This window comes from Pimephales promelas, chromosome 18 (genome assembly GCF_988280905.1).
Source record: "Pimephales promelas chromosome 18, fPimPro1.hap1.1, whole genome shotgun sequence".
Taxonomy (NCBI): domain Eukaryota; kingdom Metazoa; phylum Chordata; class Actinopteri; order Cypriniformes; family Leuciscidae; genus Pimephales; species Pimephales promelas.
In genome coordinates, this window is record NC_142786.1 from 1575001 (window position 1) to 1592427 (window position 17427).

A 17427-nucleotide genomic window follows, 5' to 3' on the forward strand; every position below is an offset into this window, starting at 1 on the left:
GTTTAATTTTACAGGACTTTCTGTATAGGCTATTCAACTGGACATGTTTTAAAGTCGGATTTATGTTTTTATTCACGTGTCACGTGATTAATTTATTTATACACATGTCCCACCCACTTTTTAAAACAAAGTTACGCCACTGCGAGTACTACAACACTGTCTGGAGAGATTGGGTTTCTGGATCCTCGCATAGCTTCAATCTGACTTTGCTGAACATTCTGGCCAAGAATAGTGATATTTCAACATGAAACACGATAACCAAGGAGAAAATGATTAATTATGACTTATAATATCCATTATATGAGGTAAATAGGGGCAATTTGATTTGACTGTGATGTTTAGCAGCAGGTGAATCTGAAGTTTACTTCTTATTAAATGTCTTGGAGAAAACTCTTGAATTTGTCAAAGCTTTGGGGGTTTGATAAATTGATCAAATGTATAAATTGCAGTAGGCTATTTAAATATTATAGTATGTTTTATATTTTTGGATCAAGCCGTTAATCTTTGACCTTTAGATCCTCTATTGGTTGAACATGTTTTTGCTGTATAATTGTGCAGGTCAGAGGTCACCAAATGTGAAAACATTCCTATACATGTGAATGGAAGTGATTGGGAAATTAAGTCTAGGTCGGAAAGCATCTAGAAAAACGATGAAGGAAGAGTTTTTCCTTTCTGAGTCAGTGTTAATGCTTGGCCTGTTGAGTTGTGCTTCAGTTTTGTTTAGTTCTTATGTTTTAAAGCGTTTCGGGGACTTGTAGTCCGCTCTGCACCTGACACACACACAGAGAGCACCTGTTTCCTGGCATTGCTTTGCCTTTTGTCCATTTCTAGAAAGTTTGACCTTCCTCTTCCTCTTCCTGTCACTCTCCCTCAGATTTCTCTCTCTCTCGCCTCTGGCTTCAGTGAGTGTGTGTTGGCAAGGCTTGTTGTTTGCACAGGAACAGTTGTAATGGTGTCAGTGATGCTGACTAATGAAAGATTTTTTGGTCTTATTGGTGGTACATGTGTGTGTGTGTGTGTGTGTGTGTGCTGCAGAAAGAGTTTTTTTTATGTCACCTGATACCAGAAACATGATCAAATACACTAAACGTTACAATGCAGAAGCTTTCCTTGCTTTCCTAGTCTTTTACATTTCTAAAGTGTGTGTGTGTGTGTGGTAAATTTTAACAAATGACGAATAATTATTATTATTTAAATATGTAACAATTACTAGTATAATATTTCTAATTATGATAAAATATACACATCTACATAATAGTAATAGATTTATAATTAATAATTATGATTAATAAATATTTAAATAGGATGGATATATATATATATATACTGTATATAAAATTCTGTTTTCATTTAAATATGTATTATGTTGGTTTGAATTATAACATTATATAAAAAGCACAAAAATATTATATATGATAAAATGTATTGTATATTTCTAAATAATTATCAATTAATAAATATTTAAATGATTATGACATTAGTAATACATTCAGATTAGAGCCCGACCGATAAAGGATTTTGAAGGTTTATACCGGTACAAATATTTTTTTGGTTTTAAAATCCGATATTCCGATATATCGGCCGATATATATATATATATATATATATATATTATTTATATATTATTTAAAAAATATATATATACATATATATTATTTTTTTTTTTCTCAGAAACGTGCAACAAAACATTAACAGATTTCCCTAACAGTTATTTGTAGTTATTTATGAGTTTTAACTAAAATAATATGATAAAGCATTTTAAAAAGAAACTTGTTTCTTTAGTTACAACAGAACAGAGGAACATCAAAATATATTAAAGTTCTGATAAATAAAATAATAATTAGTCCCTACATTGCCTTATAAGCTAAAGCTACCTTATAATTAGCTAGTCTATGATGAGCCATAATTTAGCAATAGATAACGTCATACTGCAAATTGTAAAACATACATTTCCAAGGAGAGATGATTGAAGCGTGTTTCGTCCGTTTTTACTTTATTTTTGAAATATTCATTTATCGGCCATTATAACTGCCGATACCGATAGGTTGGAAAATGTCTAATATCGGCCGGCCGATATATCGGTCTGGCTCTAATTCAGATGTTATTTCGGGAGAGTGCGTCTCACTGTGATTTACTGCAGTGAGTGTTGTGTGTTTCTCTGGTTTAGAAAGCACTTCCTGCGGTTTGACTCATTCTGCTCTCAGTATTGTTCACCATTTTTGACCTGGCTGGTGGGAAACAAGAAAATCTCCTGTGATTATTTACTGAAATCTCTCAAACGTCCTGTTTGGATGTTTACTCCACATATTTGTCAAGGAACAAATAACCTGCTCACCGACTGATAGAGATCTCGCTGTCGTCTCGGTGTTTGTGTGCTTCACATATGTATGAAAAGCATCTTTAGAAACAGCGAGGAAGAGGAAGTGGACGGTGGCACTGTGAGGTTCCCAAGCTCCCATCACATCCGGTCCTGACTCTGATAAGAGACTCGGAAAACTTCTCAGGACTCCAGTGGACGTTTTTCCCAGAGGATCATGAGTTGCTGTTGTAGTTGTTCTTGTTTTTTTGCGGATCCCGGTTTCTCGTTTCTCCAGCAGGTGCAGTGGCCTTATTCCAGCATCCGTGAGGAAAACTGTGACTTTTTTATAGTCGTTCTTTCATTTTTTTCCTCACAGAATTGTGGGAACTATGTGGAATTATGACATAAGATCTCATTTTCATGTACAAACATACTCTTCTAATGGCCACCGGATTGGTTCGGAAATACTGATCTGTTTTGTAACACACAGACGAAGCATTATAAAGCAGCAAATGCACATTTCTGGCTTTAATGATTATAATATCACTGATATGTATGTTTCTTTAGTGGTGAGTCATGCTTTGCAGGTTTGATAATCATATTTCTTGCTTTGAAAGTGTCATAGTTTCTTTTTATTTTACTCGTGTTTACCGTGAGCACTTGTCTGACTTATTTATTATACATTTTATTGATTGTTTGATGTATTTAAAAACATATTATTTTTACTCGTCTTTTCTGTGACCACTTGACTGAATTATATTTTTATTTAGAATATTGAAGATTATATAGAATATATTTTATGAAGAATATTGTTCATTTTTATTTTTGAATAGTTTTTCTTTTTCTCATCTTTTCTGTGAGCACTTTGATTATTTTTTTCATTTATTAAGAACAATTTTCCTTGAGCACAGGTATCAAACTGAATCTTTATTTTTCTTTTTTAATGCATCTCTCTACACTTTCGATATTTCTTTCTAAATGTAAGTTAACGTTCCAAAAGAAACTGTATTTCCTACAGTGTATGAAATTCAATTTTCATTTTTTAATGACAGCATTTGTTTTTGCATAGAAAAGAACAGCTTTTGTCAACTACATCAGTTATTTATATAAATTCTTAATCTAAATAATTAGATGGGTTGCTACCAATAAAATTAAATAAACATTAACTCATGCAATAATATCAATAGAATATTAATAACTCAGATGATTCAAGTAAAAAACAGACATTTATTTATTTTTTCCCTTCTGTTTCCAGATGAGTGTCTAGATCAGCACTGATAGGCCAGTCTTCTGCTGATCCGGGAACAGTGAAGGGGGGTTTTTATTGGTTAGATCAGGCTTTTAGAGGATTATTAACCACTTAACGATTTCCACAGCGGCCTTATTAATGATTCGAGTCATGTGAGTCCGTGTGTGTGAGTTTAAAGCCTGTTACTCTTACAAACAATCTGCTTTATAGTCCAATCTGGTCAATAAGATCATAATTTTGAGTTTTATACATTTTGAGTTTTATACACTTTAATTTTGAGTTTACACATAATTTTGAGTTTTATACACTTTATACATTATGAGCTAACATAAAGATACAAACACTCAAGTTTGACTGTCAAACAAACATGCATCACATTAAGTTTATTAGTGTGTTTATGTTAAATCTGTGTAATCCAAATGGATTGAAATCTTTTATATGCAATCCAAATACATAAATCATTCGAGTGTAGATGCTTTATATGTTAGTGTTGGTAATATTGAATAATGTTACAGTAAGTACCTTCTCGAGTAAAAAAATATGAGCTACCTGATACATAAATGAAACTTGAGTGTTTTTATCTTTGACTGTCAATCATGCATCACATTAAGTTTATTAGTATGTTATGTTAAATCTGTGATATGTTGGTGAGGATGTTGAATATTGGATAATGTTAGCAAGAGCATTAGTATTATCAGCATCGATCTGGTTAGATTGAATATTAGGGTTTTTTTTTTACATTGTAAAGTGGTTTATAATGGGTCTTGTATCATATTGCTGTTAATTCTGTTTTCTGAAAGCAATCATAATAATATGCAACACAAAACTGCAAGATAATTGTGAGCCCTGGGCTGCGTGCACAGGAAGTGACATCATATATCCAAGTCAAAATGTATGCCTATAGCACATTTAAAAGCAAGTGCTGAACAATATTATTAACAGTATTATCAGCATCGATCTGGTTAGATTGAATATTAGGTTTTTTTTTTACATTGTAAAGTGGTTTATAATGGGTCTTGTATCATATTGCTGTTAATTCTGAAAGCAATGTGAATATTCATAATAATATGCAACACAAAACTGCAAGATATTTTGTGACATCATATGTCCAAGTCAAAATGTATTCCTATAGCATGTTTAAAAGCAAGTGCTGAACAATAAAACATTGCGCATATAAAAAGAAAGCATAAAATAAATCAAAATACCAACTAATCTAATCTAACCAACAGCCAGAGAGAATGAATGAGATTTAAAGGGTTAGTTCACCCAAAAATGAAAATTAAGTCATTAATTACTCACCCCCATGCTGTACCAACCCCGTAAGACCTTCGTTCGTCTTCGGAACACAAATGAAGATATTTTTGATTAAATTTGAGAGCTGTATAACTACCACATTGGCTCCTAAGGGACTGCCTCTTGACGGCCCAAAAAGTCAATGAAGAAAATGTTTAAATATCCCAAGTGACTACCGTGGCTCAACTATATGTTTACCAAGCGACGCGAATACTTTTTGTGCGAAAAAACAAACAAAAATAACGAGTTTATTCGACTATTTTTTTCTTCCTTGTAGGCCAGAACGAGACTTCCTTATAGATTTCCACGACGCATGCGCGAGATTTGCGATCTGAAGTAGTGTAAGCTGTGTACGCAGATCGCAAATCTCGCGCATGCGTCGTGGAAATCTATAAGGAAGTCTCGTTCTGGCCTACAAGGAAGAAAAAAATAGTCGAATAAACTCGTTATTTTTGTTTGTTTTTTCGCACAAAAAGTATTCGCGTCGCTTGGTAAACATATAGTTGAGCCACGGTAGTCACTTGGGATATTTAAACATTTTCTTCATTGACTTTTTGGGCCGTCAAGAGGCAGTCCCTTAGGAGCCAATGTGGTAGTTATACAGCTCTCAAATTTAATCAAAAATATCTTCATTTGTGTTCCGAAGACGAACGAAGGTCTTACGGGGTTGGTACAGCATGGGGGTGAGTAATTAATGACTTAATTTTCATTTTTGGGTGAACTAACCCTTTAAGAGCCGATGTAAAACTGGCTAGTGTAGTAGACCACCCTTAGTTTACAGTGAAGAGGAGCTGATCGTGTGTGTGATCCGCCCTCAGGTCTTCCGGAGCAGTACTACAGCCTGACGTGGTTCCTGAGCCCCATCCTGGGCCTGATCTTCACTCCTCTGATCGGCTCGGCCAGCGACCGCTGTACCCTGCGCTGGGGGCGCCGAAGGCCCTTCATCCTGGCCCTGTGTGTGGGCGTCCTGCTGGGCGTCGCGCTCTTCCTCAACGGCTCGCTCATAGGTGAGCACGAGCGGTCACCGTGATTTTGCCAAGTAATGCCTGGGTCAGATTACACGATTTTTTTGGTCTGTTACGATAGTCACTGTGTCAGATTACGCGATTTTGACTCTTAAAATCTTGTCAAGACACATGTTAGACTACACGTTGCTTCCTGACCGGTCATTGCATGCCGTGCGTGATGTCATCGAGAAGGCGAAACTAGTAGCGAGTGACTTCCGGAAACAAACGTAAACAAACAATGGATGAAGCGGTGAGTGTTGGATTGGCTGTCCTGTGTTCAGAAAAAAGTTTAAAAAAAAAAAGAAAACCCGACAATGGACTCGTTCCTGGATTGCTCGAAGAGGACAGTATGGACTGTCAATCTTCCTAAGAGAACTTGAGGTAAAATATTGTTTTCTTATATATTTTCACTTTTAGTTTTAACGTTAGCACCATCGTCTCTCTTTCGTTTCGCCATTTTTGAAAGTTGCTGTGCTCCTATTGGTCAACCTCATCCATGTGACCGAACCGTCGTGGACGACCGTTAAAAAAATTAAACATGCTAGTCTTTTTGTAAAAAAAAAAAATGTGTTGGTTTAACTTAAAAAATGAAGTAACTTTTAAAATTTAAAAAGTCCTGAGAAATTAAAAATTGCCTTAATTTTAAGTTCATAATACAATGAAGGAGATTAATTTAACCATCAGAAACTCAAAGTATTATGTTATGTGAACCACATAAATAATTTAAGTTGATTTGACAAAAGAAAAAATGTTGTGATTACTAATCATGAAAATATTTTTTTTTACAGTGTACACCTAAACCTAACCCAACCCATAACGTTTTCCTCAAATCAGAGGGTAGTGAAAGCTGAATAACACTGATGTTTAAGTACTTCACTCTGGTTCTAAGCCTAAACTTGACATAAACTGTAAACTTGTCCCTCAAATCTGATTGGTTGATTGGAAAGTTGATCCAGGAACATGTGGTACTTGGTGAAATCACGTTCACCGAGCAGAAACACCATATTTTGTTCCAACTTCGATGGAAATTATTGGAATTTTTTTAAAAAGTAAGTTTTCCTGGTTGCCTTAACATTTTGAGTTCATTGAAATAAAAAAAATTGAGTTAATACAAAGAAGGAGATTCCTTTAATCAACAGAATCTCAAAATATTGTTATCTGAACCACTTTAATTATCTAAGTTGATTTGACAAAAGAAAAAAAAAAGTTGTGGTAACAAATCATGAAATTATTTTTGGGAACACTTTATTTTACAGTTACCAAAAATGATTTCATAATTACATGTAATATGTGTAACAATGATCATTGTTACCTGTAGTTACTATAATAATTATGCATAATTACATGCAACTAACCCTAAACCAAATCCTAACCCTTTAGTAAGTACATGTAGTTACGTAATATTACTCAGTACTTAAATGTATAATTATTGTGTAACAACGGCACCTTAAAATCAAGTGTAACCTTATTTTTAGACTCTGTATGACTAATGCACATTAAATGAGGCTAAAAGGATTTTAAGCAACCTATCTCATCTACATGAACTCTTATCATCTGGAAGACTATTCAATTTTTTGTTAAATCAACTTTTAAATGTAATGAAAATATATTAGACCTTTTAAATGTTCTACCGCGTTTCTCCTCGTTTTGGCTGTTTGTTAATAGCTTTTTAACCCTCAACTAAATTTTCTTTCTCTTCAAAGGTCAAATGTATATATCTGTGTGTCATATGATGAGTGTGTTGCAGGTGTATGTTTTATTGGTCGTTGTCTCCCCTTTTCCCACCCTCTACACTCCCTCTTTTCCACAGCTTTACACGCCCATTTTTTTGAGACTTTTTCCAACTCAGGGGTGTGTGAACGACCAGTGATAAAACGGGGTTTCATAACACTGTAACACTGAGACCATGCACTTTTGTTTTTTCAAAGACATGTAATACCTTGTTTTTGTACAATATTCTATTGACTATCTGTCAGTATGTGAGTAAATGCTTTGTGTGTGTGTGTGTGTGTCAGCATGAACTCTGTCGGTCTCTATGACATGGGAAAGGACTAGGAACCAGTTCACAGGGAACTGTTTCCTGTTGTGCCCCTTTTACCTTTCATTGCCAATCTGGAAGAACTTCCTGTCTCCACTGTTGCTGCGCGCCGACTGCATTGTCAGGACGAAAGTGTAACACACACTCTCTACCGCTGATATAACAGTTTCCGCGCTCTACATACTGCAGAATAAATGTTTTTACAATATCAGCGATGTATAAATTAATACTCGAAAGAAATTAACATTGTTTCAATGTATAATGATTTTATTTAATTATTTAATTTTTAATTGTATTACTATTTAATTTAATTGAACAATTTATTCTATCAATGTATTTTATTTCATTATTTAATTTTTGATTTTATTACTATTAAATTTAATTGAACGATTTATTCTATCAATGTATTTTATTTAATTATTTAATTTTTAATTTTATTACTATTTAATTTAATTGAACAATTTATTCTATCAATGTATTTTATTTAATTATTTAATTTTTAATTTTATTACTATCTAATTTAATTGAATAATTTAATCTAATTGTATTATTTTATTTCTTTTTTTCATTATTTCATTTATAAGAAATTTTATTTTATTTTATTTTTTATTTATTTACAGGGTCAATGCACATTAATAAACAAGTGTAAACGTGCCAGAATTAGCCCAAGAGCCCAAAATAAACAAAATAAAATAAACACAGTCACCCTAAAAACAGAGACAGAGCATCACACATATACAAAAAAAACAAAAACAAGATAAAATAAAATAAACATATATTATCTAAAACAACAAAAAAAACATGAAATAATAAAAAAAACATTCAATAATAAAATTAAATAAATTAATCAAATAAAATAAAACATTTTCATTATTTCATTTCATTTGTGCACCATGATGCTAATATGTTGCTAAGTGGTTTCTATGGAGTTCTCTTGCGTTTTTAGTGTGTTTCCAGCCGTTGCTAGGGTGTTCTGGGTGGTTTCTAGGTGATTCTCCATCAAAAGTCCACTCCAAGTATCTATCATATCCCTTCTTCAATGTGAGTCTGTGGATTTTCTTTTTTATAATCCAAAACTGAGCACAGCAATGAAGTGGGACGAGTGACACACTGAAGTTACACACTTTAGGTCAGGAGTTCATCAGATCATTGTGAGCCGCAGCAAACACACCGATCATTACACAAAGCATGCACAACTTGACCCCGTGACCTCAGGCTGTAGTGGCGCACATGTTCTACTGTAACAAGCGCTCAAATAAGCCAGAACAGTCAATATATGTGTGTTTACAACATGCGTGTGTGTGCGTGACAGTGTGCCGGATCAAGGTCAGGACACTGAGGTCTGAACTGCTCCGGGATTCATTACAGGATGTTTGAATTCCCAGAGGGCTGTGTGTCATAAAAGTGAGGTATTGATGAATCGTGTGTGTGTGTGTGTGTGTGTGTGTGTGTGTGCGGCGCACATAAAAGTCTGTGAGATATTGATGAATCGTTCATGTGAGTGAGTGAGTGAGTGTGTGCGGTGTACATGAAAGTGAGTGTGTGTGTGTGTGTGTGGTACACATAACAGTCTGTGAGATATTGATGAATAGTGAGTGAGTGACTATTAAAGAATTTAAAACTTGGTTTGAATATAATACACACTATATTATGACTATAATATGACTTCATTAGAAATAAAAGTTGTTGGATCATATAGCTTTGAATATGTTGGTAATTTGATTATGCTTTTAACTATTATTAAACACATTTAAATGCATTAATAACAATGATATTTTTACCTATTAGTATTTGTGAATTATAATATTTATTAATATTTTAATGCTTTTGTTTCATGTTTTCTTCAATTTAGTAATTTTATGTGAAATATTTCTATATAGCTTTCCTTTTAGTTCTAGACATTTTTGATTTCTCAAACTTCCAACTCTGTCAGCTTTTAAGTGTAAGTTTTTCATTTTTTATTTTATTTTGAGCTTTTTTTCAGTTTACCCCAAAAATATACATTTTTTTAAAATGTTAATTTGGGGCACAAAAACTGATTCTTTCCCCCCCAATTTTCCCTCCTAAATTCTGGGATGTGATTCATCTCTCTCTCTCTCTCTCTCTCTCTCTCTCTCTCTCTCTCTCTCTCTCTCTCTCTCTCTCTCTCTCTCTCTCTCTCTCTCTCTCTGTCTCTCTCTCTCTCTCTCTCTCTCTCTCTCTCTCTCTCTGTCTCTCTCTCTCTCTCTCTCTCTCTCTCTCTCTCTCTCTCTCTCTCTCTCTCTCAGGTCTTGCTTTAGGAGACGTGCCTAATAACCAGCCGATAGGGATCGTGATGACGGTGTTGGGGGTGGTGGTGCTGGACTTCTGTGCGGACGCGACCGAGGGTCCCATACGAGCGTATCTGCTGGACGTGGCCGACACTGAGGAGCAGGACATGGCCCTCAACATCCACGCCTTCTCCTCAGGTACAACACTGACACGGGACACACTCCTCACACATCACCGCTTCACAGGCTACACTCACACTGCAGATCAATACACACATTTAGATCTGTGATTGACAACTACAGTACAAACTGTGACCCAAATCACACACTCACAAGTGAGTTTATTCTTAAAACGAGAAAATATATAAGTGTGGTTTTCTGAAATTAAGTCATTTTGCTTCATGATTTAAGAACGTTAAAATATTTGTAGAGAAAAAATTTATAAAGAGAATTTCAATTGCAAATCTTTTTTGTAGTACTACCAATAATTAAATTAGTTTATGTTTAAAACAAGACAAATATGACCCCATTGACAGATATTTTTCTCGTTTTAAGCATAAACTAATTTAATTTTTATTAGGGCTTTCAAAAGATTAATCGCGATTAATCGCATCCAAAATAAGTTTGTGTTTAAATAATATATGTGGGTGCACTTATAATTATTATATATATATATATATATATAAATACACACACATGCATGTATATTTAAGAAAAAAAATATTATTTATAAGTAAAATATTTATATATAATATAAATTATATATAAATCTATATACATGAACATATTTCTTAAATATATACAAGCATGTGTGTGTATTTATATATATACATATAAAATAATTATACACAGTGCACCCACATATATTATGTAAACACAAACTTTTATTTTGGATGCGATTAATCGCGATTAATCGTTTGACAGCCCGACTTTTTTATGAATTTTTATTTATTTGTATGAAATTTTTCCTTCTCAAGTAAATGTATCTTGATTTAAAATTGTTTCGATTTTTATATAATGTTTTTGCAAAGCGTCATTCCCGTTGTTATTGCGCACAGGTCCGTATGGAATAAAGCGGCCGTTTACACGACACAGTTTTAGTAAAACGTAAAACTATTTATGCGTTTGACAATGACAAAAATTTCATTTACACGACAACTGCATTTTGGGGGCCTGAAACTTTTGAAAACTGGTTTTAAAGTGAAAGTTTTTGATAGCGATACCATTATCATCTCCGTGTAAAGTACAAAAACATGAACTTGTGGAAACAGTGACGTCGTGCGTATTACGTTTTCGCTTCCGGCTCATGGGACCTTATTTCGGAAAAAAAAACTGTACGGTAGTCAATGGCGAGAGACAACTTATCTTTTTATTTCCGTCTGAACTGTGCCCTGAATTACACATATGATGTTTGTCAATTTAAAAGATAATTCTAAAAAGTCAAGAAAGTCGCAGTTTGTCATGAAAACAGAAGAGTAACATTTAATTTTATGTGGATATCGCTCGATGAACTACATCTCCCGAGAAGCGAAACGGCGTAACGTTACGATTATAACGTAAGACTATAGAAACAATGACAGACGTTAGCTTCAGTAAAGTTAGCTTCAGTAATATTAGCTTCAGCAAAGTTAGCTTCAGTAAAGTTAGCTTCAGTAATATTAGCTTCAGCAAAGTTAGCTTCTGTAATATTAGCTTCAGCAAAGTTAGCTTCAGTAAAGTTAGCTTCAGTAATATTAGCTTCAGCAAAGTTAGCTTCAGCAAAGTTAGCTTCAGCAAAGTTAGCTTCAGTAATATTAGCTTCAGCAAAGTTAGCTTCAGTAATATTAGCTTCAGCAAAGTTAGCTTCAGTAAAGTTAGCTTCAGTAATATTAGCTTCAGCAAAGTTAGCTTCAGTAAAGTTAGCTTCATTCATTGAGAGAAAGTGTGCACCTTTGGGGTTTGTAGTCTTTACGTATTTTCACAGTCTTACACCTCAACAGTTTTACATCAAACTGCGACTTTCTTGACTTTAAAATGTCTTTTAAATTGACAAATTTCATATGTGTAATTCAGAGCACAATTTAAACGAGATCACAATATTTGTTGTCTTTCGCCATTGACTACCATTCAATATTCCGAAATAAGGTCCCATGGTCGACCGGAAGGGGAGGGGCTTAGGCTCTCTATAGTGTGTGTTTCTTTATAAGTGACATCGCCATCTACTGGCCTGGCAGCATAATACAGCGTTTTTTGTCGTTTTCGTGGGGTATCGTTTTGATAATCGTCAGTGCGTGGAAAGTGCAAAGTAACGTTTCTGTTTTTAGTACATCGTCTCATGTAATCGTTCCCTCAGTGCTAAACTGTCTGTGTTTGTTTCAGGGCTCGGTGGTGCGGTGGGTTACGCTCTGGGCGGTCTTGACTGGACACACACCTTCTTGGGTCGAACCTTTAAGTCTCAAGAGCAAATTCTGTTCATGTTCGCCGCGTTTCTTTTCACGATCTCCGTGGCTCTGCACCTGTTCAGTATCGAGGAGCTGCAGTTCAGTCCGCAACAGGACCGTCTGGACGAGGAGGCCGAAACCCAATCCAGCGTTAAGATCGCACCGCAGCTCGACATGATCCACGAAGACGAGCACCACGGCTATTACGACACGGACCGGCGATCGGAGCGCGAGCTCGATATGGACTTCTTAGACGTGGAGATCGTTCGCTGTAAAAGCGACTCCGTTTTAGCGATGGCCGACGCCACGCTAGACCACTTAGATCACGATATGCTGTTCCTGCGCGAAATCGAGCCGTCAATCTTCCAAGATCGCATTTCTTCCTATCACGGGTCTCCGCCGCGCCGAAGCAGCAGCGCCGGGAGTCAAGAGTTCACGCGCGGAAAGTTCAGTCGCTTATCCGCGTTTTTGCAGCAGGTTGAAAGCGAGGGAGAAGAAGCTCTGCTAAACAATCAGCTCAACGAATCGAAAGCTCCTAACGGACATCCGACGGACCTCAACGGACACGGGCCGCCCGGTTTGCAGACCTCAAGCACTAACGCATCGATACGCCGAAGACGCCACACGTTCTACCGACAGTCGTCCTGCACGTTCTCGTACTACGGCCGCGTCGGGTCGCACCGCTACCGCTACCGGCGCGCCAACGCCGCGTTCCTCATCAAACCGTCCCGCAGCATGAACGACATCTACGAGATGGAGAAGCGCCAGAAGCAGAGGAACGGCCAGAGAGCGAGGCATCAGAGCGGGAACACCAACTCCAGCGGGGACACGGAGAGCGAGGAGGGCGAGACCGAGACCACCGTCAGGCTCCTGTGGCTGTCCATGCTGAAGATGCCCAGAGAACTGTTCAGACTGTGTGTGTGTCACCTCGTCACGTGGTTCGCCATCATCGCCGAGGCCGTGTTTTACACCGACTTCATGGGGCAGGTCATCTACGAGGGGGACCCTACGGTGAGATCCTGCACTGAGCAAAATTATGTAGTTGCATGAAAAGTTAAAAAACGAAGTAAATTCTATATTAGTACTCAATTCAAGCGTGCGGAAATGGAAGCGTAAATATCAACGTTATAAAATTCAGTAAAATTACCCATCATGCACTGGACCTTTAATAATTAACGAGGTTGTATTTACACTGTTTTATCATTGCTTTGGATGTTAGGGTTTGTTACTTGCCATTTTGTGACATTTATGTTGTCACGATTCCAAAATTATTGTTTCGATACCGATACCATGTCAAGAATTGCGATTTCGATACTTTTTCGATACTTTTCCTGAAAAGGAAAAGTATTTCTTACAAGGCGTTTCACATGTATGTCCTTTGCGCAGGTTTGTGCTCTTTAAATGCTGTAATAACCTAATCTAAATAAATCACAAGCTGATGTTTTGAATGCTTTATTTTAGCAGCTTGCAAATTATTAATGTTATCTATGAAAGTTTGGGTGAAAGTTTTACACCTAATACAAAAATAATGGAGTCTCCAGTTAATGGAGAGGCACTGGAAGCGTGCGTTGCACACACCAACATGAAATACGTCTCTTACAAATCTGGAACGCGGTCGGTCTTAAAAGTATCAATACTATTAAATTTAGGTATCGTGACGCTTTTAATTTCCGAGAATCGCGATACATTTGAAGTATCGGTGCACCGTGCAACACTTCATTTCCTACTCAAAATGACACTTTCTTAGTTAAGAACTTAGTTAAGTAGAGTTTACTTAGCAAATAAATAAAGAGAAAGATCAGTCTGATGAGAGGATTTTTAAAGCAGAAAACGGTGTGGTTTCTCTGACGTCAGTTGATGTGAATGCCTGTTGTGGCCCTATAGGCCCCGCTGAACTCCACGGCCCTTCATAACTACCACCGCGGGGTCCAGATGGGCTGCTGGGGGCTGGTGATCTACGCGGCCACCGCTGCCATCTGCTCAGGTACGTTTCCTGAAACCACACCTGTGCAAAACACAACGCTTCTTTCAGGAACACTATCGGCAAATACGAATGACAATTAGCGTATAGTTTGTCTTGGCGGTCTGGTTCTGTTCTGGGCAGCCTAGCATGGATAAGAGCAGAGATAACCCACTCAGGGTAACACAACAGAACCAACATTAATGTATTGCAGATATAAGTAATTCAAGATTTTAATGTACAACATAATTCGAGAATTTAGTCTGATTCAGAGGCACTCGGATGTAAATCCTCACTGAGACAGGAGGAGCTGGGGAGGGAGGAGGGTAATCGCTCCTGAGGACACGATCGCTGCCGAAAATACCGATAACACCGATAATCCTGATAACAACGATAATACCGATAATACTGATAAAACCGATAATACCGATAATCCTGATAATAACGATAATACCGATAATACTGATAATACCGATAATAGTGATAATACCGATAATAACGATAATACCGATAATACAATAATCCTGATAACAACGATAATACCGATAATAGTGATAATACCGATAATCCTGATAATAACGATAATACCGATAATACTGATAATACCGATAATAGTGATAATACCGATAATACAATAATCCTGATAATACCGATAATACTGATAGTACCGATAATACCGATAATCCTAATAATACTGATAATACCGATAATACGCTAATACTGATAATACTGATAATACCGATAATACTGATAATACCGATAATCCTGATAATACTGATAATCCTAATAATACTGATAATACCGATAATACGCTAATACTGATAATACTGATAATACCGATAATACTGATAATACCGATAATCCTGATAATACCGATAATACTGATTAGTACCGATAATACTGATAATACCGATAATCCTGATAATACCGATAATACTGATAGTACCGATAATACCGACAATCCTGATTATCCTAATAATACTGATAATACCGATAATACGATAATACTGATAATACTTTAATACTGATAATACTGATAAGACGATAATACTGATTATACCGATAATACGCTAATACTGATAATACCGATTATACGATAATACTGATAATACAGATAATACCGCTGATATAAGCATTAAGGTACGAGAGGCTGTGCTGTATTGTGAATAAGTCATGTCTGAAGGGCATTGTTCGGCATGAAGCGAACCGGATTTATTTATTCACAATACAGTAAACAGCTCTTGCCTCAAGTACCTTATTGCTTTTATAAAACGGTTACCACACAATACAAATATTAAATTAAAACAATATGTATTAGTTCAACTTTCATGAAGTAAAATCACTAAAAGCCTTCCTTCTGCTAGAAAAAATAGTCCCTGACCGTGAACAGCAACAACGCTCCCATGTGTAATATGCATTAAAGCTCAAATAAAAACAAATTTGGAACCTTTCTACATAATATGTGATACTTCCTCACACAAATGAGTATGAGAAAACGTTAATATTCCGTTATTTTCCCTCTGAACTTATAAATAAACCATGCTAAATATTTACATAAATAACATATTTTGATAGTTCTTTAAAAAAAAAAAATTATGTTATTAATTTAGTTGCAAGTGACTTAATTTTTATTCCGAAAATATATTAATGGACATTTTTAAAAAGGTTTTAGAATTTCTGACAAATATTAAATTGAAAGATTCTATGTAAATGTTATTACTGTTGTTACTATTGGTATATATTTCTGATTTTGTATATTGATTGTTTTTTAAGGAAAATTGTTAAATTATTTAAACAATGTTTTTTTTTTAATTGATTGAAATCCTAATTATTTTTTTAAACTGAAACACTGTTGATTGCCATGATTATAGTATTTGCTGCTGATATGGCATTAAATCATAAATAAATATTATCTCCAGCTGCAACCGTTCTTCATTCTCCATTTCTCCTTTGAACGCAGCTTTACTGCAGAAGTACCTGGATAACTTTGACCTCAGCATAAAGGTCATCTACATCCTGGGCACTCTGGGATTCGCGATCGGGACGGCCGTAATGGCAATCTTCCCGAACGTCTACGTGTCTATGGTGATGATCAGCAGTATGGGCATCATCTCCATGAGCATCTCATACTGTCCGTACGCTCTTCTGGGACAGTATCATGATATTAAAGAGGTCAGAGTCGCCCGTGCACACACTCACACACACACACTGATCTCTCTGAGACTCTAATCCTGCCGAATTAAAGCTAATCCTGTCCCTTCACCTCATCTTTGTCATGACCAGTGTTGAGGGGGACAGTTTTACATGTACCAGGTATTATGTGTTTTCAGATTACTTTCTGGGTGGAACGAGGCGATAACATGATTACATTGTTAGTATCATGACAGCAATTAAGCAATTTCTTTTTTTTTTTTTTCAATAGCTTTACCAATCATTAATAGTGGTATAGCATGGAAAAAACATTACATTTTGGTCATTATTTTCGTAGGATATCGCACCATACTGCAAATTCTGATTATTATTTTGTTTCTTCCCAAAAACATTTAAATATATATTTTAAATATTTAATAATATATAGACATATTTATAATATCTTAATTTTTAATCTTCTAAAAATTTGAATGTGCAATCCCTATAAATTGACAAAGCTGAATAGGTTGTGCTGTAAAATTTGATTCATTGTAATGCATTTTTTTTAAATACTTGTATAAATCATTAAATAATCTTCTAGAAATTTAAATTGCAATCCCTATAAATTGATGAAGCTGAAAAGGTAGTCCTGCAAATTCTGATTCATTTTAATTTAATTAATTAAATAATAATATTTATTATATTTTTACTTTTACTTATATTTTTAAATATATATATTTATAGTTAATCTGCTAAAAATTAAAATTGCAATCTTTATAAAT

The 17427-nt window shown here is 35.4% G+C and overlaps 1 protein-coding gene across 1 annotated transcript in view; it reads left to right on the forward strand.

Annotated features, from left to right (window-relative positions):
• The window catches only part of slc45a4a (solute carrier family 45 member 4a), a 52484-nt gene that overhangs the window by 29661 nt on the left and 5396 nt on the right, over window positions 1-17427 (forward strand). The window contains exons 4-8 of the mRNA XM_039678322.2: window positions 5660-5848; window positions 10154-10333; window positions 12494-13566; window positions 14440-14539; window positions 16476-16687. Of these exons, the coding sequence (XP_039534256.2) occupies window positions 5660-5848; window positions 10154-10333; window positions 12494-13566; window positions 14440-14539; window positions 16476-16687 (1754 nt within the window). The remainder of the gene's footprint in view (window positions 1-5659; window positions 5849-10153; window positions 10334-12493; window positions 13567-14439; window positions 14540-16475; window positions 16688-17427) is intronic.